General features: G+C 36.9%; 1 protein-coding gene across 1 annotated transcript in view; it reads left to right on the forward strand.

The window, feature by feature from the left end:
• REXO5 (RNA exonuclease 5) overlaps positions 1-26,374 on the forward strand; it is a 37,182-nt gene that overhangs the window by 1,229 nt on the left and 9,579 nt on the right. Inside the window, 11 exon segments of the mRNA XM_073214268.1 lie at positions 1,546-1,614; positions 1,616-1,662; positions 2,599-2,675; positions 3,762-3,772; positions 3,775-3,823; positions 6,790-6,933; positions 8,548-8,663; positions 14,377-14,526; positions 16,257-16,564; positions 17,301-17,320; positions 17,323-17,420. Coding sequence (XP_073070369.1) covers positions 1,546-1,614; positions 1,616-1,662; positions 2,599-2,675; positions 3,762-3,772; positions 3,775-3,823; positions 6,790-6,933; positions 8,548-8,663; positions 14,377-14,526; positions 16,257-16,564; positions 17,301-17,320; positions 17,323-17,420 — 1,089 coding nt within the window.

Here is a 26,374-nt window from a genome sequence, read left to right on the forward strand (position 1 = left end):
TGGTAAAAAGTGTAAGGAAATTGACAATGTAATCACTTTATTTTGAAATTATCTCAAATTTGCAGAAAAGTTGAAAGAACAGTACCAAAAATTACCCCAAGGCAACATTTGAAAGTAGTTGCTAACACAATGCTCCATCATATTTTAGTGTATATTTCTTACATACACTAATTTTTCAGATAAATTACAAATTTTTAGGTAAATTTAAGAGAATGGACTATTAAAATTGGTAGTCATTATATGTAACTGATATGGGAAGGTATTTTTTTTTGGTTGGGGGAGTTGGTTACAAACAGAATGTGTACTATAATCCCTTGGGGGTGATATAGAAATGAAGCTTGGGCTTCGGAGCCTGAAGATTCCAGTCTTGGTTCTGCCGCTTTTCTGTTCCTCCATTTCTTTATCTGTAAAATGGTGATAAATCAGCACCCATTTAAGACTTGTAATAATTAAGTGACTTAGTAGATATAAAGTGCTCAGAACTGTAAATGCTAATGGTGCTGAATATAAGCTTTAAAATGTCATGAGAAAAATAGCAGTAATAATAATATGTGATGTTTTTAAAGTACTTATGTATGTCAGGCACTAGTCTCTTATACAAGGCACTGCACTTGTACCATCTCACTGGTCTTCCCAATAACCTCATGAGGTAGAATTATAATTACTCTATAGATGAATAAACTGAGCCTTGGAGGTTAAGGCGCTTGTCCAGATGGGTGTTTGAACTCAGGTAGTATGACTCCAGGGCTTGAGCTCCTAACCACTATAGTATGAAGCCTTCCAGACCAAAATGAAAGCAGTAATTATCTCTGAGTTGTACAAGTACATGTGATTTTTATTTTCATTTATCTGTTGTCTTTTATCTACTTAACCTTTCTCTACTACCTGACTCTCTTACCAAGCATGAAAATTACTTTAATAACCAGATGCCAAATTATTTTAAGGAAAGGAGGAGCTTCAGTGAACTAATAAAGTTTGACTCCTTAGCTTAGACCACGTAGCTCTTCCTATGATCTGGCTTTTACTTTTCTCTCCTCTCATATCTTCATTGCTCTGCAAAGTGGTTTGGTTCCTGCCAAACTAAACTTCATGTTTAGACACAATGTTCACTCTTATCTGGCTAACTTATTATTTTCAAGGATCAGCCCCAGTATTTTCATCTCAATGAAGCTATCCCAAAGTCATGCCCAAGGCAGTTTTGCTCCTGTATCTGTATAATAGCACTTAACCCCTATTGTTTTGGAATTACCTAATTCTTTCCTTTAGTAGAATGGACTGCTTGCGAACATGAATCATATTTTATTCTTCCTGTTTTCCCTAGCATGTCCTAGTGTCTACAATTAACGTTCTGTATCAGTTTTTATTAATAATCCATTGATAATATATCAAGGTTATTGTTTTAGATATTCATTTCTAATTATTCAGACACCTCCATGTGTTTGGATTAATGCCAAAATAATCAGAAACTAGAATATTTTAATAATTTGTCTTGCTTTGTTGTATTCTCAATAACATTAATTTGTTATGCCCTGATTATCTTTGCAGAAAGCCTGCTTATCTACCATCTTATTTGCTGAAAACTGTGAAGTAATCCATGCCAGATATGAGATCCTTGGGTTTCCATTTTGCAGTTCTGGGCAAATCCAGTATTCCTAAACCCAGGTACGAGATGAACTTAAATGATGGGTATAGACTTGAGCTTTCAAACTGGTATCCAAGGATTATATCTGCCTTAACTGACATTTGTTTGACATATAGAATGTTCTTTTATAGTAATTGTCAACAATTTAATTTGAGAGTTCCTTTATAAAAATCCATATTTTTGACTTCTTTGAAAACTCAGTAATCTGGCAACTGTCCCTGTATTCTCACAGAGCAACAATTTGTCAAACTTGAAAAGTGGCTTACCTGGCCTGCTTCCCATAATTTGCATACTTACCTCACCAAATTTATGTATCTGGCTACTATAGGTATTTTGGTTTGTAACCCCCAGTAGAGACGCAGTTGAATTAACATTATTGTATGATAAGAATCCCAATGAATCTTTTTTCTTCCTTTTACAAATAAAGGGTGAAGAGAACATTACTATTCTAATACCCTAAATGCCATTATTAAATGTCTAATCAAAATTGCTTCTCTATATGAACCAATAAAGAGATTTTTAAACGAATGTATCTGTCTGGGGGAGGTTAGCTAGATACCTCAAAAACCATCTTCTGCATTAACAGTTATTGCTGTTGGTCTCTCAGTTTATCCAAAATCACTTTCTTGAAGCCAGTCCTATGATTACTGGTTTAGAAAGGACTGCAGAGCAGATAGGGTTCTGAGGTGTAAGGTGAGCCTTTTGTAAGGTGAGCTTAATTCTGATTAAAAACAAATTTTTACATTTCACATTTGATTTGAATGCAATAAATAATTATCTCAGGAGCTCTTTATTTGAATTCTATTCAATAATAGCTGTTCTCTGTTTCCAGGCAGTGAGTTATAATAAATTCCATTAGCTGTTCCTCACTACTTTTTTTTCATACTTCCCTTCTTTATGCCTGTGACTGACTTGATGGTGTGACTCTTAGCTGTGTTGGTTTGATTTTTCAACAGCTGGTGCCAGCTTTTTCACCAAAACCACCTGAACAACATGGTGGTTTTTGTATTGCAAGGAATGAGTCAGCTACATTTTTACACATAAGTTAAGAAAACTTTGTATAAGGGTCTGAGTTAGGTCCTCCCATCCAGAGACTGGTATACCTGTCAAATCATGCTCTTTGGCAACCTGATGGAATAAGCAATAGAAGTTGTAAGATTCAGAGAACACATGTATGAGATTTGTCTCTGGTTTCCTTTGTTAATCTAGGTAAAACACTTAATTCCAGATTGTAATCTGTAGTTTCTAGGTTGATATTGTCATTTTGTTTGGGCTATGGTGTTTTAGAAATGGTAAAATTTACATAAAATCTGTATTTTTGGCCTCTTTTGACCACATCATAAGATTGGGTACCCATAGAACAGTATCTGGAGCTGAACATCAGCCGTTCTTCTTTAGAAGAGGCATGATGTGCTCTCCATTTTCCCAGAGCCACCTCCATCCTTATTAGACTGGTTCATCAATTTACCCCTAAGGGCATTTGAGCTAGTAGGGCTAATTTAATCCCTTGGGTCTCCATTTTCTTTTTTGCTTCTATTTATTGAACACTAGTTACGTGCTAAGCCTTAACATCAATCATGTTATGTGCATCTTCTTTAATTCTCACAATAGTCCTGTAAACAGTACTTTTTTATTCCCATTTTATACATAAGGAAATGGTAATGTGCCCACATTATAGCTAGTATGTAGACTATAAGCCCAGATGAGCCTGAGGCTGCAGGTCTTAGACTTTGCTTTGCTGTTTCATCTGTTCCAACTTTCTGATATGCTGTCCACTGAAGTAATAGATATAGAAGAACTTTGAAAAATATAAGGGTCTTTCCTTCTCTGAATTACAAATTTCTTTAATGTTTGTCTTTCATACAATTTGTAATCAGTGAAGCAAAGAAAATTTCTGGGAGGGATAAATTTGGCTTTACTTACCTAGTGACTTTTATACATTAGGAAAACCTCTCATTTTACAGTATAAACGATTAAAGCCCAATCCTATCATAGCACTGAGCTGACAATAAAAGAACAAGTCTTTGACAATTTTTTAACTACTTCCAAGCATTTTTGTAGAAACCTGTTACAGATTTTAAGAAATTCTGCTTGTCTCTTCCATCATCTGATTTTCTAGCTCATATCATCGGGGGCTGCAAAAGAAACAAACAACTGGGATTCTGTCCAAGTCGGTGGAAGGTATGACTGTGACTGTAGTTTGATGATTTGCTTATTCTAAAAATATTATGGATATGCTTATAAGTAGATTTGTCAGTTGAGTTTATTCTTATAAACAATAAAATTCAATTCTAACTACTTTAAGCTGAAAAGCAATGTTTTAAAGACAAGCTAAGTACTCAAAGAGATTAGACATCAAGAACCATAGCCAGGGTTCATGCCTTAGAAACCATGTGGTTAGAGTAAATAGCTGAGGGCTGAGCCCTTAAAAAAAAAGACTTTAGACTTTTATGAATATCATGAATAATTTTTAAACTGTCACTGGGCCTTTGAACCCACAAGTGTACAGATGGGAAGGAAGGTCTAGCCTTTGACTAATGTATGGGTTACTGACTAATCCTGCTCACAGTGGAATAGGCAGGAGGTTTAGATGCTGGCCAGCTAACAGATAAATATCCATAATAGCAGTGCTTTTCAAACTACTGGTTGTGTTCCATTTGCAAGTTATAGCTGACCTGTTTTTTTGGGTAGTGGGGTGAAAGAGATGAGTAATAGAACAGAATAGAGCTTAGAGTCCATTGCTTATAGTAATGTAAGTATTCCAATGATGCTTTTTTTGTGTTGAGAAATAAGTAATTGAACAGTTGCACTGAGAAGAAATGAAAAAGCCATGCAGAGTAATCACTGATTCATTCCCTTCTCTAGGACAGTGCTTCCTTCTCTGTCTCAGGGGCATCTAACTTTTTCTACCTTACCTTTGTTCTCTTCTTCTTCCAATAGATACCCGTATTTGACCAATAGCAGTGTTTGATTTGATTTGCACTGTGTTTTATACATCTTCAAATAAATCAAAGAATAGTTGTAAGATTCAAAACTCATGTAATGATATTAAGTTGTAAAATGAAAGATATAACCAGGAAAAAGCAATTGAATATGGCTGAAGAATATAAATTGTTGGGATTGATTGGGGGAGTGGGGTAGAATAAGAGGAAGTAGTAGTGAGAGACAAGGCTGAAAGGTAGGTTAAAGCTGTGTCCTGCAGGCTGTAAATGCCATGCTAAGGCTGTCTGTAGGCATTGAGGAGCCAGGTTATGGCTACCTCTCTTTCCTCTTTAGGATTTTCCTTCATTTTCCCATCCTAAATATAAAAGTCTCTAAAGCAAGTCTATAGCATTCTGATCTTCCTTTAATTTAGTTTTCCCTTTGGAATATTCACCTATTCTTCCCAAGTCTACCTACCACTCTTCAGTGGATAACTTCTATGTCTTTGTCTCTAGGTCTGATGGTCCCAGATTCCAGACCTGCATTTTCAGCTGCCTGCTGGATATTGCTATTTGCATAGTCCACTGTTACCTCAATCATAACATAGCTAAAAGCATTTTTATCATCCCTAAGTAACAGGCACGCATTTCCAAATCTCCTTTTCTCTTGGTGCCATTTTTCAATAAGACACTTGATTTTAGAATTACTTTTCTTTTGGCTCCCTATACACAACCTGCATGGTTTATTACCTTTGCTCCTGTGAATCTCTATATTCAGATTTCACTTTATCAGAGAGAGCTTCCCTGATTATAAAATGTATGACAGTAACCCTTTTCCCTCCCCAGCTTTCCCTCCTTTATTTTCTCTGGGTAGTCCTTATCCTCACCTGATATATATTTGTTTGTTTATTGTCCATCTTCCCAACTAGAGTTTAAGTTTCATGGGGAATTTTGTTGATTTGTTCATTAGGGAATCTCTAATGGCTAGGACAATGCCAGGCATATAATAAGTCTCAGTAAAAAAATTTTTTGAGAGAACTGAATTACTCTGTCACTATGCTTTACAGTTTTTCTTTGTGTAGTGATTCTTGCATATGTCTCTTTTCCTCTATCCCTTCCACCATCTTAATCCAGACTTTTTTTCCCAGAATTACTGCAAAGCATTTTCTCATTTCTCTTTCTATTCCATTTTCCATATATCTTTGAGGTTGATCTTCCTTAAAATATTGTTTGGTTATGCCACTTCCTTTCTCCCATTTCCATTGTTCCATTTATGTACTGAATGATGGACTGAAATCCAAACATTTGAGCCTGGCATTCACATTGGTCTGTAATTCATATTTATCCTCCTTTCTCAACCTTGTTTCCTACACTACTTCCCTACACAGAACTTCATTTCTCCCTGACTGGTCTAGTCACTGCCATACCAAGTTTGCTTTGTGCATTTCTGTCTTACCTGGAATGCCCTTTTTTCTACTTATGACACTGGCTCTTTCGGTTATAAGGACCAGACACTCACTCAGGCCACCTAGAGTAAGAGAGTTATTGAAGGATGCATGTGGACTAGAAAGCCCTCATGAATCTAAGTGTCTCTAGTGAAGAGCTGTCCTCCACCCCTTTCATGGCAGCATCTCTATTTTCTGTTCTAACTGGTCAGTTTATTTCCTAGTTAAATTATGGAAGCAAGCAATCAGTTTAGCTAATTTCCATTGTTTCTTTTGAGCATGTCTTGACAAAGTTACTGGTCAGTTTATCAATGGGTCACTTTTAAGCCAGGTCCCCACTCTTAATCCAATCAGTGACCACCCCTGCTTAAAGAGAAGGCTGGTGCTTGAGCAAGTAGCTAGGAGTGGAGTAGATTTAGCTACAACTGGCTGTTAGGAGTGACAGACACTAGAATGGACAGATATAATATATCAACTATCTGAATTCAGCCTTTTCTTCTTGACCCAGCTAATCTTTTCCTCTCTTGAACCATCTTTGACCACCCCAGCCAGTAGAGTCTTCTTGCTTTCCCTTTTATAATTTTTATTATTATAACCCATTTGGAACTTATTTTCTCTTTGTTTTCCTGTAACTGTATTACAACTTAAATGTTGGCACTGGGTCTTATACATATATCTTTTGGTGTTCTGTGCTTACCCTACACAACATTATGAGATTTATCCTCTTGAGGTCTCTTAAATACACATTATAACATTCGTGCAATTGTCCTTTCTGTTTTAGGATCTTTACTTTCTGCCAGTTCAAAAGTCAGCATCAATCTGCAGAAGGACCCGATCATCCAGAAGTATGGCTCTAAGAAAGTGGGCTTGACTAGATGCCTTCTCGCAAAGGAGGAAATGAAAACATTTTATTTCCCATTACAAGGTTGGTTTAGATTTAATCTGGTGTTGGTAACAATCTAAGAATATTCAGCAGTTCATTAAAAATATTACTGTTGAAAGTTCATTTTGGGGGCTGCTTTCCAAGTGACTTATTCCATCTTCTATTAATGAGGAAATATTTAGGTGTAGTGTTTTCTAAAGTGCAGGATGTGTAACATGATTGGTAAAGGTAGTACTTAAACATGGTCTTAAATAGCAGTGAAATATTTAGTGAGAAAGCTACTCTTTCTTCAGTTTTCTTTCGTTCCTCAGTATATTAAAAAGAAGTCAGTATGTCTTTGACACATCTACAGTACTTCTAATCTTCCTCCCACCCCATCTATTCATTTTCTTTAATGAATAGAGCAGGTCCAGGCTCAGAGTTTTGGTCAGTTATGTAGCAAGAATTCAATAAAAATTCTTTGATTGTACTTTGTTTTCTTTATTACCTCTTAATCATAGCAGTGATGTGAAATTTCCTTTTTTTAAATAAACAGTTCTTTTGAAATACAGTTATCAACCATATAATTCATCCATTTAAAGTATTCAATTACATAGTTTTTAGTATATTTACAATCTCACAACCATCACCACAATCAATTTTAGGATATTTCATTATCCCAAAAGCAACTTTGTACTTTGTTTTCCTCCAACGCCCTTAGGCCTGGGCAACCACTAACCTACTACTTTGTGTCTATAGTTGTACCTGCTGTGGATATTTCATATAAATGGAATCATATAATATGTGGTCTTTCATAACTGGCTTTTTTCAGTTAGCATAAAGTTTTCAAGGTTAAGCCATATTGTACCCTGTGTCAGTACTTTATTTTCATTTTAATGATAATTGCATGTATAGATACACATTTTATTTATCCATTAATCAGTTAATGAACATTTGCATTATTTCCACTTTTTGGCTATTATGAATAATGCTGCTATGAACATTCAGGTAAAAGTTTTTATATGGATATGTTTTCATTTTTCTTGGGTATATACCTAGGAGTGAATTGCTGAGTCATACAGTAACACTGTGTTTAAACTTTTGAGGACCTACCAGACTCTTTTCCAAAGCACTTGCACCATTTTACATTCCCTCCAACAATGTATAAAGGTTCCAATTTCTGCATGTCCTTAAGACTTGTTATTTTCTGTCTTTTTGATTATATCCATCCTAGTGGGTGTGAAATAGTATCTCATTGTGATTTTTATTTGCATTTCTCAGATGGCTGATGATGTTGAGCATCTTATCATTTGTTTATTGGCTATTTGTGTATTTTTTCAGCTCCTTTGTCTACTGGGCAAGGTCCAGTGACTTTGATGGATTTAGCCACAAGTCTCTTCTCATAAGGAGGAAAAACTGTTACTTGGTAATTGCCAAGAACTCGGCCCTAGTACCTCCTGTAACAGCAGCCTACATTATTCTCCCAGAATATAAAAAAGAGCAGATGGAGAAAAACTTGAGGACAGAAACTGTCTCATTTAATTTTTGTATTTCAAGTATCTACCATTAGAGAATGTGCCCAGCCAGTGTGGTATTTCGGCTTTCCATGGATGATTCTAAGAGTAATGTTTAACCATCTCTAATTCTAAAGGCAAATATTATAACTTTTTCTTCTAGGTTTTCCTGACTATGAAAACTTTGTACCTACCAATTGTAATGGTTTTGTAACAGACAACAGTCCTCTCTTTGGACTTGACTATGAAATGCTAAGTACTACTTCTGATAGTACTTGGGTCTAGTAGGAAATGATTTCTTGAGTCTAATGCACCAACAGATCAGTGTACTCAGCTGAAGTAACTGAAAGTAGGCTTTTATTCACACTTTAGGAAACTTGGATCTGTGCTCCAGAATGAAGAATAAGTATCACCTAAGTCTTCTGACTAGTTCTTGTGTTTAACCAAATCTTTGTGCATTACTATAAGTTTATTCCTTGTCTGTTTTTTTTTTTGGTATCATTAATATACAATCACATGAGCAACATTGTAGTTACTAGATTTCCCCCATTATCAAGTCCCTACCACATACCCCATTACAGTCACTGTACATCAGCATAGTAAGAGTCACTACTTAACTTCTCTGTGCTATACTGCCTTTCCTGTGCCCCCGCTACATTATGTGTGCTAATCGTAATGCCCCTTATGCCCCTTCTCCCTCCCTTCCTACCCACCCTCCTCAGTCCCTTTCCCTTTGGCAACGCGTAAGTCCATTCTTGGGTTCTGTGAGTCTGCTGCTGTTTTGTTCCTTCAGTTTTTGCTTTGTTCTTATGCTCCACAGATGAGTGAAATTATTTGGTACTTGTCTTTCTCCACCTGGCTTATTTTACTGAGCATAATACCCTCTAACTCCATCCATGTTGCAAATGGTAGGATTTGTTTTCTTCTTATGGCTGAATGATACTCTATTGTGTATATGTACACATCTTTATCCATTCATCTACTGGATAATTAGGTTGCTATAATTTCCTGGCTATTGTAAATAGTGCTGCGATAAACATAGGGGTGCATATGTCTTTTTCAAACTGGGCTGCTGCATTCTTAGGGTAAATTCCTAGGAGTGGAATTCCTGGGTCAAATGTTATTTCTATTTTGAACATTCTGAGGAACCTCCATACTGCTTTCCACAATGGTTGAACTAATTTACATTTCCACCAGCAGTGTAGGAGGGTTCCCCTTTCTCCACAACCTCGCCAACATTTGTTGTTGTTTGTCTTTTTGATGATGGCAATCCTCACTGGTCTCCTTGTGGTTTTAATTTGCATTTCTCTGATGATTAGCGATGTGGAGCATCTTTTCATGTGCCTGTTGGCCATCTGGATTTCTTCTTTAGAGAACTGTCTATTCAGCTCCTCTGCCCATTTTTTAATTGGATTATTTGCTTTTTGTTTGTTGAGGTGTGTGAGCTCTTTATATATTTTGGATGTCAATCCTTTATCGGATCTCTCATTTATGAATATATTCTCCCATACTGTAGGATCTTTTTGTTCTGTTGATGGTGTCCTTTGCTGTACAGAAGCTTTTTAGCTTGATATAGTCCCACTTGTTCATTTTTGCCTTTGTTTCCCTTGCCCGGGGAGATATGTTCATGAAGAAGTCACTCATGTTTATGTCCATGAGATTTGTACCTATGTTTTTTTCTAAGAGGTTTATAGTTTCATGACTTACATTCAGGTCTTTGATCCATTTCAAATTTACTTTTGTTTATGGGGTTAGACAGTGATCTTACATGTAGCTGTCCAGTTTTGCCAGCACCATCTGTTGAAGAGACTGTCATTTCCCCATTGTATGTCCATGGCTCCTTTATCATATATTAATTGGCCATATACGTTTGGGTTAATGTCTAGAGTCTCTATTCTGTTCCACTGGTCTGTGGCTCTGTTCTTGTGCCAGTACCAAATTGTCTTGATTACTGTGGCTTTATAGTAGAGCTTGAAGTTGGGAAGCGAGATCCCCCCCACTTTATTCTTCCCTCTCAGGATTGCTTTGGCTACTCAGGGTCTTTGGTGGTTCCATATGAATTTCTGAACTATTTGTTCCACTTCATTGAAGAATGCTGTTGGTAATTTGATAGGGATTGCATCGAATCTGTATATTGCTTTGGGCAGGATGGCCATTTTGACAATATTAATTCTTCCTGGCCAGGAGCATGGGATGAGTTTCCATTTGTTGGTGATCTCTTTAATTTCTCTTAAGAGTGTCTTGTAGTTTTCAGGGTATACATCTTTCACTTCCTTGGTTAGGTTTATTCCTAGGTATTTTATTCTTTTTGATGCTATTGTGAATGGAATTGTTTTCCTGATTTCTCTTTCTATTAGTTCATTGTTAGTGTATAGGAAAGCTACAGATTGCTGTGTGTTAATTTTGTATCCTGCAACTTTGCTGAATTACGATATTAGCTCTAGTAGTTTTGCAGTGGAGTCTTTAGGGTTTTTAATGGACAATATCATGTCATCTGCAAATAGTGACAGTTTGACTTCTTTACCAATCTGGATTCCTTGTTATTTCTTTGTTTTGTCTGATTGCTGTGGCTAGGACCTCCAGTACTATGTTGAATAACAGTGGGGAAAATGGGCATCCCTGTCTTGTTCCCAATCTCAGAGGAAAAGCTTTCAGGTTCTCGCTGTTCAGTATGATTTTGGCTGTGGGTTTATCATATATGGCCTTTATTATGTTGAGGTACTTGCCCTCTATGCCCATTTTGTTGAGAGTTTTTATCATGAATGGATGTTGAATTTTGTCAAAAGCCTTTTCAGCATCTAATCATGTGGTTTTTGTCCTTCTTTTTGTTGATGTGGTGGATGATGTTGATGGATTTTCGAATGTTGTACCATCCTTGCATCCCTGGGATGAATCCCACTTGGTCATGCTGTATGATCCTCTTGATGTATTTTTTAATTCAGTTTGCTAATATTTTGTTGAGTATTTTTGCATCTACATTCATCAGGGATATTGGTCTGTAGTTTTCTTTTTTTGGTGGGGTCTTTGCCTGGTTTTGGTATTAGGGTGATGTTGGCTTCATAGAATGAGTTTGGGAGTATTCCCTCCTCTTCTATTTTTTGGAAAACTTTAAGGAGAATGGGTATTATGTCTTCTCTGTATGTCTGATAAAATTCTGAGGTAAATCCATCTGGCCCAGGGGTTTTGTTCTTGGGTAGTTTTTTGATTACTGATTCAATTTCGTTGCTGGTAATTGGTCTGTTTAGATTTTCTGTTTCTTTCTGGGTCTGTCTTGGAAGGTTTTATTTTTCTAGGAAGTTGTCCATTTCTCCTAGCTTTTCCAGCTTGTTGACATATAGGTTTTTATAGCATTCTCTAATAATTCCTTGTATTTCTGAGAGGTCCGTCGTGATTTTTCCTTTCTCATTTCTGATTCTGTTGATGTGTGTTGACTCTCTTTTTCTCTTAGTAAGTCTGGCTAAAGGCTTATCCATTTTGTTTATTTTCTCGAAGAAGCAGCTCTTGGTTTCATTGATTTTTTCTATTGTTTTATTCTTCTCAATTTTACTTATTTCTTCTCTGATCTTTATTATGTCCCTCCTTCTGCTGACCTTAGGCCTCATTTGTTCTTTTTCCAATTTTGATAATTGTGACATTATCCATTTGGGATTGTTCTTCCTTCTTTAAATATGCCTGGATTACTATATACTTTCCTCTTAAGACTGCTTTTGCTGCATCCCACAGAAGTTGGGACTTTGTGCTGTTGTCATTTGTTTCCATATATTGCTGGATCTCCATTTTAATTTGGTCATTGATTCATTGATTATTTAGGAGCATGTTGTTAAGCCTCCATGTGTTTGTGAGCCTTTTTGCTTTCTTTGTATAATTTATTTCTAGTTTTATATCTTTGTGGTCTGAAGCATTGGTTGGTAGGATTTCAATCTTTTGGAATTTACTGAGGCTCTTTTTGTGGCCTCATATGTGGTCTATTCTGGAGAATGTTCCATGTGCACTTGAGAAGAATGTATATCCTGTTGCTTTTGGATGTAGAGTTCTGTAGATGTCTATTAGGTCCATCTGTTCTAGTGTGTTGTTCAGTGCCTCTGTGTCCTTACTTATTTTCTGTCTGGTGGATCTGTCCTTTGGAGTGAGTGGTGTGTTAACATCTCCCAACATGAATGCATTGCATTCTATTTGCTCCTTTAATTCTGTTAGTATTTGTTTCACATATATTGGTGCTTTTGTATTGGGTGCATATATGTTTATAATGGTTATATCCTCTTGTTGGACTGACCCCTTTATCATTATGTAATGTACTTCTTTATCTCTTGTTACTTTCTTTATTTTGAAGTCTATTTTGTCTGATACTAGTATTGCAACACCTGCTTTTTTCTCTCTGTTGTTTGCATGAAATATCTTTTTCCATCCCCTGACTTTTAATCTGTGCATGTCTTTGGATTTGAGGTGAGTCTCTTGTAAGCAGCATATAGATGGGTCTTGCTTTCTTATCCATTCTATTACTCTGTGTCTTTTGATTGGTGCTTTCAGTCCATTTACATTTAGGGTGATTATTGAAAGATATGTACTTATTGCCATTGCAGGCTTTAGATTCGTGGTTACCAGAGGTTCATTGTTAGCTGCTTTACTACCTTACTGTTTAACTTAACTTGCTTATTGAGCTATTATAAACACAGCCTGATGATTATTTCTCTCCCTTCTTATTCCTCCTCCTCCATTCTTCATATGTTGGGTGTTTTGTTCTGTACTCTTTTTAGGAGTGCTCCTATCTAGAGCAGTCTCTCTAAGATACCCTGTAGAGGTGGCTTGTGGGAGGCAAATTCCCTCAACTTTTGCTTGTCTGGGAATTGTTTAATCCCTCCTTCATATTTAAATGATAACCATGCTGGATACAGTATCCTTGGTTCGAGGCCCTTCTGTTTCATTGCATTAAATATATCATGCAATTCTCTTCTGGCCTGTAAGGTTTTTGTTGAGAAGTCTGATGATAGCCTGATGGGTTTTACTTTGTAGGTGACCTTTTTTCTCTCTCTGGCTGCGTTTAATACTCTGTCCTTGTCCTTGATCTTTGCCATTTTAATTATTGTGTGTCTTGGTGTTGTCCTCTTTGGGTTCCATCTCTCGGGAGTTCTGTGTGCCTCCGTAGTCTGAGCAACTATTTCCTCCCCCAGTTTGGGGAAGTTCTCAGCAATTATTTCTTCAAAGACACTTTCTATCCCTTTTTCTCTCTCTTCTTCCTCTGGTACCCCTATAATGCGGATATTGTTCCTTTTGGATTGGTCACACATTTCTCTTAACATAGTTTCATTCCTGGAGATCCTTTTATCTCTGTGTCAACTTCTATATGTTCCTGTTCTCTGGTTTCTATTCCATCAATGGCCTGTTGCATCTTATCCATTCTGCTTATAAATCCTTCCAGAGTTTGTTTCACTTCTGTAATCTCCCTCTGGACATCTGTAATCTCCCTCCAGACTTCATCCCTTAGCTCTTGCATATTTCTCTGCAGCTCTGTCAGCATGTTTATGATTTTTATTTTGAATTCTTTTTCAGGGAGACTGGTCAGGTCTGTCTCTGCAGATCCTCTCTCAGGTGTTGTCTGAACTATCTTGGACTGGACTAAATTTTTTTGCCTTTTCATGGTGATAGTGGTGGCTGTAGGCAGGTTGCGGGTGTGTCAGCTGGGAAAAGAAAGTCCTTTCCTGCTTTCTGGATGCCTTTCCCTTCTCTGCTGCCTGTGTCAGTTACCTGCACTCCTGGAGCAGACACCAGGTTAGTCCCCTAAACTGCTGTGGGCAGGGTCTCCATCAGAGCAGCGTGGAGCCCTGCGGGGAGTGGCAGGCATACCAGGTACGCTCCTTCGTGATAGCGGCGCCCCGACTGGGCAGCTATGTATGTACCAGCAGCAGCCTTTGGGTCTGACCCAGGCGGCTGTGCATTGGGCTGGAATTCTGGTCGGCTGCTGAGAGCACGCCTACTCCTTCTGGCTCTGCTGCAGGTGTTCTCAGGACTCTCCCATGCGGGCCTCTACCGGGCTCCTCTGGCTCCACTGCCGCCAGTGCGCACGAGCCGCACCCGGGCTGTTCAGTTGCCGCCGCTGCAGGCTCACACAAGCCTCTCCTGGTCCCCTCTGGCACCGTTGGTGCACGTGATCTGGTCCCGGTCCCTTCCAGCGCTGCCATTCCTGGCATGCGCTGCCACTCTCCCACTACTGGGCCGGTGTGTCCGGGTCCTCACCAGTTGGAGGAATGAGTGGCAGGCTGCTTAGTGCCGTGAGGGGCTTTAGAGCTGCGCTGCCTCCCCAGGGTTTAGGGCACCTAAGGTTCCCTGGGATTCCCAGCTGCTGCCTAAGTGTGCCGGGACGACTTCGTCCAGCTGTGGGGTCCCTGTCTCTTTAAGACTTGCAGAAAGCACTCACTTTTATTTTGTCTCAGGGGCGCCGGTTGCGGGGACCTGCCCACAGGTTTTGCTTTTCCGTTTCTCTAATATCTAGCACCCCATGCACCTTCTGTCTGTGCTCCGGGTGTGGATTTCTAGAGCTGGTTGTTTAGCAGTCCTGGGCTTTCACTCCCTCCCTGTTCCGACTCCTTTCTTCCCGCTGGGTTCTGGGGTGGGGGGAGCATTCGGGTCCCCCTGGCCGTGGCTTTTATCTTACCCCCTTAGTGTGATGTTGAGTTCTCACAGACGTAGATGTATCCTGGCTGTTGTACTGCATCCACTGGTGTCTATTTTAGGAATAGTTGTATTTATTGTATTTTCATGAATATATATATTTTGGGGAGGAGATTTCCTCTGAACTACTCACGCCACCATCTTCCTGTGATCTCTGCATAGTACTATGTCTATGAATGGGCATAGCTGTGTTCCAATAAAACTTTATTTATAAAAAAATCATCATTGGGCTGGACTTGCCCCAGCAAGGGAATATGTCAGCTTTTGCTGTATACGAACCACTACATCAAAGATCCAAAAAACTTTTGGTCTCAGAACCCACTTACAGTCAAAGAGCTATTGTTTATGTGGGTCATATGCCATATTAGAAATTAAATATGAGAAAAATAATCTTCATAATTATTGTTTAAAATACTCAAAAAAATTAGATTAAAACACCAAAAAAATTTATTTTTATGGAAGAACATTTTTCAAAAACAATTAGTAGGAAAAGTATCATTGTTTTACATATTTTGCAAATCTCAAGTGTCTAGCTTAATAGGAGACAAGTGACTTTCTCATATCTACTTTTATATTAAAGTTATATTACATAGTTGGAGAAGGGAAGACCTCATGAACTTCTCCTGAAATGGTCTCTGGAACCCCCAGAAGTTCTCCAACCACACTTTGAGAAACACTGCATTCTATTTTGCTGCCACTTGATATCCAGGGAAAATTGTATCTTACTTGGGTAAAAACTAGGAAAACCTGAATTAAGCATAGACTTTAATTAATAGTATCTATAGTGGTTCATTAGTTGTGTCAAATGCACCATGCTAATCAAAGATATTAATAATAGCTAAAAATAGCGGTAGAGAGTATGAGAATTCTGTACTATCTTTATAATTTTCCTATAAATCTAAAATCTAAATAAAAAGTTTGAATCTCCCTTTGTACATCACAGTTCCCAAGTGGTCTCCCACTTTATGGAAGAAGAATAAACCAGAATAGACTTGTCATGGTTTTGTATTAATCGAAGAAAAAGTATTTGATATTGATAAAAAAAAAGCCATTACTTTATCATTACCAAAAGTTCCATGTTTTCAGAGAAGTAAATTTAGGACACTGACTGTGGAATGAATCATGAACCAAATTGCCATCCCTTTTCACTTAGCCCTACTTGGCCCTTTCCCATACTCATGTAGCAACATCAGCAGCTGGTAACAGATTGCCATTTTTGGTGAAGCAGCCAGAAACCATCTGGTAACTATTGAAGCCAGCCTGGACAATGGGAATGGCAAAGCCACTGTCTATGGAAGCAGACAACACCACTTGAGTTGGTTTTTATTGGATTTTTTTCTGGGTTGCGTTTTTTTAACTTCAATGCTTTGCAAGAAATTAGATTATTTTTACCACTTTATTTTCTTCAAGATTGCCAAATTGAATCTGGAGGCACTAGCTAGTCACCAGGAACTTCAAGCAGCAGGCCCAGAGCCAAGAAATACAGCAGAATCAGTTTTGTAACCAAACACAAGGTAGTATTTTTCAGTTCTAAACAAGAGCAAAGACAAGTGGCATACTTGGTTTCTTATTTAACAGTATCTGGGAGATTTTTTTTCCCCTCTTTTGAGTCTACTGAGAAGTGTTTACCAATAGTATGAGTTCTTCCATCACAAAAACCATGAAGGGAAAAATACCATCTTCTACTCTGAATGTATCTACTTATTTTTCTAATTTCTGAATCCAATGACTGGTCTTAAAATGACTTCCTTTACAAGAAAGTGAGATACTGAAATATATTGAACTAAGTTGCATTAGGGGATATAATATGCTAGTGAGTATTTTGATTAGAATAGTCACCTATAGCCTTGATACATTGCCCAAGTTGGCATGGGGATTGTGGGGGTATCAAAAAATAGGCTCAAAAGGGGTTGGTCTCCACACTATAATAAATGTATCAGACCATTAGAATCTGGCCTGAACTTTGATAGAGAGCTTTGAGTATATTTCTTGTTTATCCTTCCTCTCCTTAATATAGAGCAACACTGTCCCCTATGATTTCTACAGTGGTGGAAATGTTCTATATCTGTGCTATCCTGTAAGGAGCACATAGTTTAGTGCAAGTGACTAATGCAACCAAGGAACTTCATTTTAATTTAAATAGCCACATGTTGCTGGTAACTACCATATCAGATGATGCAAGTATAGAGAAACAACTCTTGGTTAGGGAAAACTGTTATTCTTACTTTGATCTCTCCTACTTCTTCACAGTGTTTTAGAGTGCTTAGACTCAAGGGTCAGAATCTCCTTTTCTTGACCTGGGAGGCAGATGCTAGTGAACTTTCTTCTTCCAGAAACTGTCAAACTATTAAGTGCCTTTCAAATAAAGAGGTAAGTGACTTACTATCTCTTTAAAGTTTGTATTCAGAGCAGAGGGGAATGTAGCGTCTGCAACCCATGCAAGTATCAACAGCCCTGGCTACCATTAGCAAATCTGGCTTCTGTCTCTCATCTTGTATGTGACACTTTTTGTTCATTACCACAGAGGAGCAGAACTGTCAGCTGCCAGGGTCCACTTTCAGAGCCCAGTAGACCTGTGACTTTGGCCTTATACAGCACTTTGAATTTCTGTTCTGTTTCTGGCTCAAGGAGATATTTATCTTGGTTTTTAGCCCAACTGTATCTTTTTGGTTTTCTCTTTTTATATTTTATCTATCATTGCTGTATGTGTAAAGTAGAATGTATGCATCAAAGTGTGAACTTACATCATCGTGTTCAGAAGATCTATATTTTAAGTACTTTATTTGGAAATAATTTCAGACTTACAGAAAATTCACATGAATGGTGGAAGACCTATATATCTTCTGTAAAGATTCATCTTCTGTTAACACTCTGCTCCATTTGCTTTATTATTTGTGTGTGTGCTGGCATGCTCATGCTCACTCACTCTTTCTTGCTGTCTCTCCCCTCTATGTGACATTTTATTTTCTAAACCATTTGACAGTAAGCTATGAATATCATGGCCCTTTACTGCTTGCTATTTCAGTGTGTATTTCCTAAGAAAATACTCTCATATAACCACAGTAAACTTAAGTAAATTTAATATTGATACAGTACCTTTATCCAATTTTTGTCTACATTCCAATTTTCTTAGTTGACCCAATAATGTCCTTTAGCATTTCTTTTCCCTTCAGAACAGTATTCACACTAGGGTTGTATTCATTTAGTTGAAGTATCTTTTTAGTTTCCATTAATCTGAAATCACTGCTCAACCTTTCTTTGTCTTTAGTGACATTGGTAGTTTTTGAGTGAACTACCAATTGGTAGTTTTTAAGTAGCCCTGATGTATTGCCCAGATTGGGGGAAAGGGCGAGAATGTTCCTCATGTGGGTTTCTGTGGTGCTTCTGCATGGTTACATTGAGGTTATACATTCTTAGAGTACACGTAAGTTTGTGTCCTCCTCAGTGTGTAACATTCATCCATCTATCTGTCCCCTTTTGTGTGTTTACTTTGATGACATTAACATGTTCTTCTTTCTCTGCTGAAGAGCTACAGTTTTTTCTAAAAAGTAATACATGAAGTGATACTTTAAGCAAATATTCTTTTTATTAAAATTCCCTCCCTTTCATTCATCTTTGGAGCATAAGAACAAAACAAAAACTGAAGAACAAAACAGCAGCAGACTCACAAAATCCAAGAATAGAGTTACAGTTACCAAAGGGAAAGGGAGTGGGGAGGGTGGGTGAGAAGGGAGGGATAAAGGGAATAAGGGGCATTACTATTAGGATACATAACATAGAGGGGGGCACAAGGAACGCAGTATAGCACAGAGAAGACAAGTAGTGACTCTATAGTATCTTACTACGCTGCTGGACAGTGACTGTAATGGGGTATGTGGTGGGGATTTGATAATGGGGGGAATCTGGTAACCACAATGTTGCTCATGTGATTTTATATTAATGATACCAAAAAAAATGTATTACATTCACATGCTGATGTATGTACATACATAATACATATATGCACACTTAGGTCTTAAGTATTAGCTTGCTTGGTATTCCATAATACATAAAGTACCAACTGATCCAGTAGTGTTACTATGTTTGTAAAACCTCCATCTGTGAGCCCCATCATGAATTATAAAATTGATCTAGTGAAAAAACAAAAATTCCCTCCCTTATATTTAGTAAAAATGATTTTTACCTGAACCAGTCTTTACTATGATGGTTTTGCACAATGATGGTTTTCCAACTCTAGCACTTCCTCCCTATATACTAGTTGTTATTCAGTGTTCTATAAGCAAGAGTCCTCCCTTTACCTTCTTTTTTAACTTATTATTCATTCATGCAGTCAGTCAGGCTGGACTCATGGAGTCCTATTTATTTCAATGATTTATAATTGTACCAAGTTGTTTTGGTTTTCAAATTTCCCAGATTTGGCGAGTATTAGCCCCTTTGAGCTGGCTCCTCAGTCCTTGTGACATGCACCTATAATTTTTTTGATCATTTTCTTCCTTCCTGGCACAATCAGTTATTGAGGTTCATCTTGGTGTTAGAATCCAAATTCTGGGTGTCAAGTGTGCATATTGGTACTGGGGTGTCTTTCCTTCAAGATTTAAAGCACACAGAGTTAGGAAATATATGCATGTAGATATACATACATACATATAAATATATATGTACATATTTTAGAAATCATGTGTCCATACCAGTACCTCTAATTTCAGCCCTTCATACAGGGTTCTTCCTTGCTTTTCTTCATTTCATATTTCTATCTCTTTATCCACCATGGAAACACTGGCTCCCACAACATCAACCTTTACTCATTCACTCAAACCTAAACTGTATCCAAAGAAGTTGTAGAATTGATGTACCCAAATCACTATAGAATGAGTCCAGAATTTGGTTTGCAGTTCCTCCTCCTCCTGCCCCCTAGCTCCACCCACAACTGAGCATTGGGTATATTAACATTTTATTTATAAGTTATTTGGATTGTTTTATTTCTCCCCTTCAGATTAACTGTTATGCATTTAAAATACAGTTGGGTTCATTTATTTGTTCCAGTGTGCCTTCAGTTTTAGTTTTTTTCCTCTCTTCTATCCTTGTTGATTTATTTTTTGTGTCTATCAAACCTTAGCATGTTTCCATAGGCAGATCTACAGAAAGTGCACTCAAAGTGTCATTCCCTCTCATATCTCTTTCACCCAATCCTCCCCCCACCTCATATAAATAAATCTGTTTTCTGACATCCTTCCTTTATTCCATTTTTGTAAAGAAAGACAGATATATGTATGCTTTCTTATTTCTCTTTCTTGCACAGAATGTAACATACTATATAATCACTTTTGCAGTGGCTTTTTTTCCCTTAATAATATATCCTGGAAATCTTACCATATCAATTTATAAGAATCTTCCTCATTCTTTATTATAGCTGCATTGCACTCCAGTGTGTATGTAGCATAGTTTTATTTCTCCTTTCCCAATTCTTATGTTCCCCCAATTGTTTTTCTAAATGCTTTGGCTAATCCATCCAGAACAATGTTGGCTGAGGTCATTGACTTGAAACTGTTCTTTTTTACTATAGGTATTCCAATTATTTAAGTCCTAATTTATATTCATTTTACACATATTGATAAGTTGTTTTCATTTTCTTTGAGTTCAGAATACTTTTTAATTTTCCTTTTGATTCTTCTTTGAGTCATGGTTACTTAGTATTGTGTTATTATGTTTCCAAATACATACGGATTTTCAGAGATCTATTACCTGATTTCTTATTTGGTTTCTCTGTTGTCCAAGAATAAAATTTGAATTACTTGAATCCTTTTATATGTATTGAGGTGGAATCTCCAACTATAATTACAGATTTCTATTTCTTCTGGGAGTTCTATTTTTGCTTTATGTATCATGAAGCTTTGCTATTAACATAAACATTATGCATTATGTCCTCCTGATTTGGCCCCTTTATCATTACAAACAGGCAGGCCTTCTTTATCCCTGGAAACTTTCTCTATTCGGAGTTCTACTTTGATATTAATGGTATGATATTAATACCATTAATATCATTATAAATATCATTAATATTATTTTTTATTTTACATTGAACCTATTTGTATCTTTATATTTAAAGTAGGTTTCTTGTAGTTAGCAGTTAGGTTTTGCTTTTGTATCCAATCTGACAGTATTTGCCTTTTAAGTGGAGTATTTATATTTAGACTATTATAAGGTAATATGATTATTGATATTGTTAGGTTTAAATCTATCATCTTACTATTTGTTGTCTCTTTGTCCCATCTAATCTTTATTTTCCTATTTCCTTTTTTTCTTCTGAATTAGTATGTTTTATGATCTTATTTCATCTCCTTTGGCAGTGGGTTAGGTACGATTCTTTGTTGTGTTATTTTAGTGGTTGCTTTAGGAGTTACACATCTTTAACTTACCACAGTTTACCTTTAAGTGATAATACAACACTTCACATAGAAGAACTTTTCAACTATATATTTGCATCATACACTTTAATTATGCATGTTATATAACCTACAATGTTATCTTAAACAATTATTTTGAGATTTTAATTTTTTGATGAACTGCCAGTGTTCACCATAGCAGTTGAACCATTTTTACATCCTGTCAACAGTGCACAAAGGTTCCAACTGTTATTCATTGCTGCCAACACTTATTCTTTATTTTTATAGTAGCCATCCTAAATGGTGTGAGGTGATACTCGTTGTGATTTTGATTTGCATTTCTCTGACAGTGAGTTGAACATTTTTTTTCCTTAGGTTTATTGGTCTTTTGTGTATACAGTTGACCCTTGAACAAGATGGGTTTGAATTACACAGATCCACTTACATGTAGATTTTTTTCAATAAATACATAGGAAAATTTTTTGGAAATTTGCAACAATTTGAAAAAACATTTTCTTTTTTCTAGTTTACTTTATTGTAAGAATATGGTATGTAATACACATTAAGTTTGTGTTAATCAACTGTTTATATTATCAGTAAGACTTCCAGTAAACAGCAGGCTATTAGTTAAGTTTTGGGGAGTCAAAAATCATTTATAGATTTTTGACTTCATGGGGTGGGGATAGGGAACTGGTGCTCCCAATCCCTGTGTTGAAGGATCAACTATAATTTTTTAAGAAATGTCTGTTCAGGTACTTTGCGCATTTTTTAATTGGGTTGTTTTGTTAGCTTTAGAGATGACTTATATACTCTGAATCTTAATTCCTTATCAGATACATGATTTGCAATATTTTCTCTCATCCATAAATTGCCTTTTCATTCTGCTAATTGTCTTGATAAGTGAAAGATGTTAAATTTGATACAGTCCCATTTTTCTTTTTTTGCATTCTTTGTGCTTTTGATGTCATATACAAGAAATCATTGCCAAATTCAATGTTATGAAGTTTTTCCCTTATGTTATGTTCCAGGAGTTTTAAAGTTTGGGATCTTACATTTAGGTCTTCAGTCCATTTCAAGTTAATTTTTGTATATGGTGTAAGATAAGGTTCCAACTTCCCTTTTTTGCACATGGATATCCAGTTTTCCCAGCACCATTTTGGTGAGACTATCTTTCACATTGAATAGTCATGGCACTCTTTTCAAAGATTGTTTACCATATAAGCAAAGTTCTATTTCTTCATTGTGTTCTGTTGGTCATGTCTATCTTTATGCCAGTACATCACTGTTTTGAGAGCCGTAGCTTTGTAATATGTTTTAAAATCAGCAAGTTTGTATCATTGAACTTTGTTCTTTTTCAAGATTATGTTGGCTTTCAGAGTCCTTTGAGATTCCATACAAATGTCAGGATTTTTTTTTCTATTTCTTCAAAAAATAACACTAGGATTTTTATAGGCACTGCACTGAATCTGTCAGTCCCCTCGGGTACTGTTGACATCTTAACAATACTGTGTTCCAATCCATGAGCATGGAAAAGTTTTCCATTTACTTGTTTCTTCTTTAATTTCTTTCAGCAGTGTTCTGTAGTTTTTAGTGTACAAGTGTTTCACCTCCTTGTTTAGGTTATTCCTAAGAACTTTATTCTTTTTTGATGTTATTGTAAATGAGGTTTTTTTTCTAAATTTCCTTTTCTGATTGTTCTTTGTTAGTACATAAAAACAAGTGATTTTTGTGTGACTTTGTATCCTTCTGCTTTGATAAATTCATTTATTAGTTCTAACAGTGTTGCTGTGTAGTCTAGAGTTTCCTACATGTTATATATGAACAGTGGTAATTTTACCTCTTCTTATCCATTTGGATACCTTTTATTTCTTTTCTTGCCTAATTGCCCTGGCTAGGACTGCCCCCACCCCCATCCTGTCCACAACACTGTTGAATAGAGGTGTGGTAAGAGCAGGCATCCTTGTTCCTAATCTTAGAGAAAGCTTTCAGTCTTTCACCTTTGCGTAGGATATTAGCTGTGGGCATTTCATATATGACCTTTACTATGTTGAAATACTTTCCTTCTGTTCCTAGTTTGTTGAGTGTTTTTATCAAGAGTGTTGAATCTTTTCAAATGCTTTTTCTGCATCAATTCAGATAATCATGTGGTTTTTGTCCTTCATTCTGATGTGGTATATTACATGGGTGATTTTCGTACACTGAACCATCCTTGTGTTCTAGGACTAAATCCATTTAATCATGGTGTATAATACTGTTAATGTGCTGTTGAATTCAGTTTGCTAATATTTTGCTATTTAAGCTAATTACCAAATTAGAAGGACTTATTATTGCCATTTTGTTGTTTCCTGTATGTCACAGCTTTTTGTCCCTCCTTTCCTCTCTACTGTCTTCCTTTGTTTCATTGATTTTTTTTGTAGTGACATGCTTTGATATCTCATCTCATTTTCTTTTTGTATATTCTATGGATATTTTCATTGCATTTATCATTATAATTACATAAAACATCTAGTTATAACCTTCTATTTTAAAGTGATAATTTACCTTCATTTGCATACAAAAACTCTACTTCTGTAAGCTCCACTCCCCTGACTTTATTAATGTCATAACTTAACATCTTTATGGATTGTATACCTATTAACATTGGTATATTTTTTTCATGTTTTTGTCATTTGAATTCTGAATCAAAATTAAAAGTGACTTTATGCACCAAAATTACATAATACAGGTGGCTTCATGTTGCTGTCTAGTATCCTTTCATCTTAAAGGGTTCCCTTCAGCATTCTTGCAGAGCAGGTCTAGTAGTAATGAACTCCCTTAGCTTTTTGTTTTCTGGGAAAGTCTTCATTTCTCCTTCATTTTGAAGCATGGTTTTGCTGGATACAGTATTCTTGGTTGATAGATTTTTTTTCTCTTAGCACTTTCACTATATCATGCCTTCCTCTTCTGGCCTGCAAGAATTCTGCTGAGAAATCCACAGATAATCTATGGACACTCCCTTGTATGTGATGGAGTTACTGTTCTCCTGCTGCTCTTAGGAGTCTCTCTTTGACTTTGATAGTTTGTGTGGGTCTCCTTGGATTTATCCTGGTTGGGGCATCTTGAATTTGGATGTCCATTTCTTTCCTCAGATATGGGAAGCTTCTAGCTATTATTTCTTCAAATAACATATCTCTGCCCCTTTCTATTTTCTTCTGGGACCCCCATATTATGAATATTGGTCCTTTTGATAGTGTCCCATAAGCCTCTTAGACTCTATTCACTTTTCTTCATTCTTTTTCTTTTACTTTGACTCAATAATTTCAAATAATCTACAAGTTTGCTGATTTTCTTTTGCTTAATCAAGTCTGACATTGAACCTCTTTCTTTTCAAATTCACTTACTGTATTTTTCAGCTCCAGAATTTGTTTGGTTCTTTTTTATATTGCTGTCTCTTTGCTGATATTCTCATTTTGTTCATGCATCATTTTCCTGATTTTGTTAGTTGTCTTGTTCTCTTCTAGCTCATTCTGTGTTTCTTTAGATTGGTTTCTGGAATTTTATTTTGTTTCTTTGACTGGATCATTTTCCCTTCTTTCTTTGTGTTGCCTTGTGATATTTTTTTGAAGCCTAATAATTTGAAAAATGAATGGCATTATGGAAGAGGAAGACTTTCACTGATCAGTGTAGCTAAACGTTTCAAGAGCTCCCAAACCTATTTTGAGGATGTGTCTTCTCTGAGTTTGTGCATGTGTTTTAGTTGTCGCAGATTCCCTAAGCGCTTGTCCTTGTTTCTTCTCAGAGCTTGTAATCTATTGCTCCCCTGGCATCTGCCTAAGGAACTGTAGCTTTAATGTGCCGTGGTGATTATATCTGTTTTCAGTGGCTTCCAAACAAGGCTGCCAGTCCTGTCAATGCTCTGAATCAGGCAAGACAGAAACTAGTTCCTTAGGCAGCCCCCAGACTAGCCATAACAATGGATGCAGTTGGTTTCTGTCTAGAGGGCAGATCCTCCCTGTTGAGTCCTACCAGGATAGGGGAAGGACATAGGTGGGCATTTAAAACACTTCCTTTCCCTTTTGCTGGAACTCCTGATTGTTTTTTGTTGGTGTGGATATGGTAGCTTCTCAGCTGGTCAAGAGTTTCTACAAAGGTATCCTGGTCTGTATATTGTTGTTAACTTGATGTCTCTAGGAAAATGAGGGCATGAAGCTTCCTAGTCCACCATCTTGCTGATGTCACTCCTTTTCGGTTTCCCAAACAATGCTGCCAGTACCATCAGTGCTCTGAGTCAGGCAAGACAGAGACTAGTCCCTTGAACATCCTCCAGGCAAGCCAAATTGTTGGACATTAGATCCACTCTTCTGTTTCTGTCCCAAAACATAAGAGTATTCCCAGTGTGGGAGGTTTCCTCTGGATTGTCCTGCACTAGCTCAGATGGGCATTGAGCTGCACCATTTAAAATCCTACCTCTATATGTTTTAGGTATAAATCCCTCACTTGGTAACTGATTTGCAAATATTTTCTCCCATTTTCTGGGTTGCCTTTGACATTGTTGATAGTGTCATTTGTTGTACTTTTTAATTTTGATAAAGTCCAACTTATTTTCTTTTGTTGCCTGTGCCTTTGGTATCATTTCCAGGAAATCACTGCCAAATCCAGTATCATGAGGCTCTTCTGTGGGAGCATTTTTATCTCCATGGTGATAGGATGTCTTAGATCATTACAAAGGTTTTCTATTATCAAGCAGAAAACACTCAGTTTGAAGATGCAGACTATCCAATGGAAGAATGTAGTCTCTTCAAGCTTATATGGGAAAACGCCACAAATTTTCTTACCCTTTTGAAGGAATCTCTTCTTGGTTTTATGTATGTCTGGGTGTGTAGCTTTTCAGTTGGTCCCCAGAGTTCTCACAAAGGTATTCTGGTCTGTATGTTGTTAATTGGTATCTTTGGGACAGTGGGG

The sequence above is a fragment of the Manis javanica genome, chromosome 10, assembly GCF_040802235.1.
Source record: "Manis javanica isolate MJ-LG chromosome 10, MJ_LKY, whole genome shotgun sequence".
Taxonomy (NCBI): domain Eukaryota; kingdom Metazoa; phylum Chordata; class Mammalia; order Pholidota; family Manidae; genus Manis; species Manis javanica.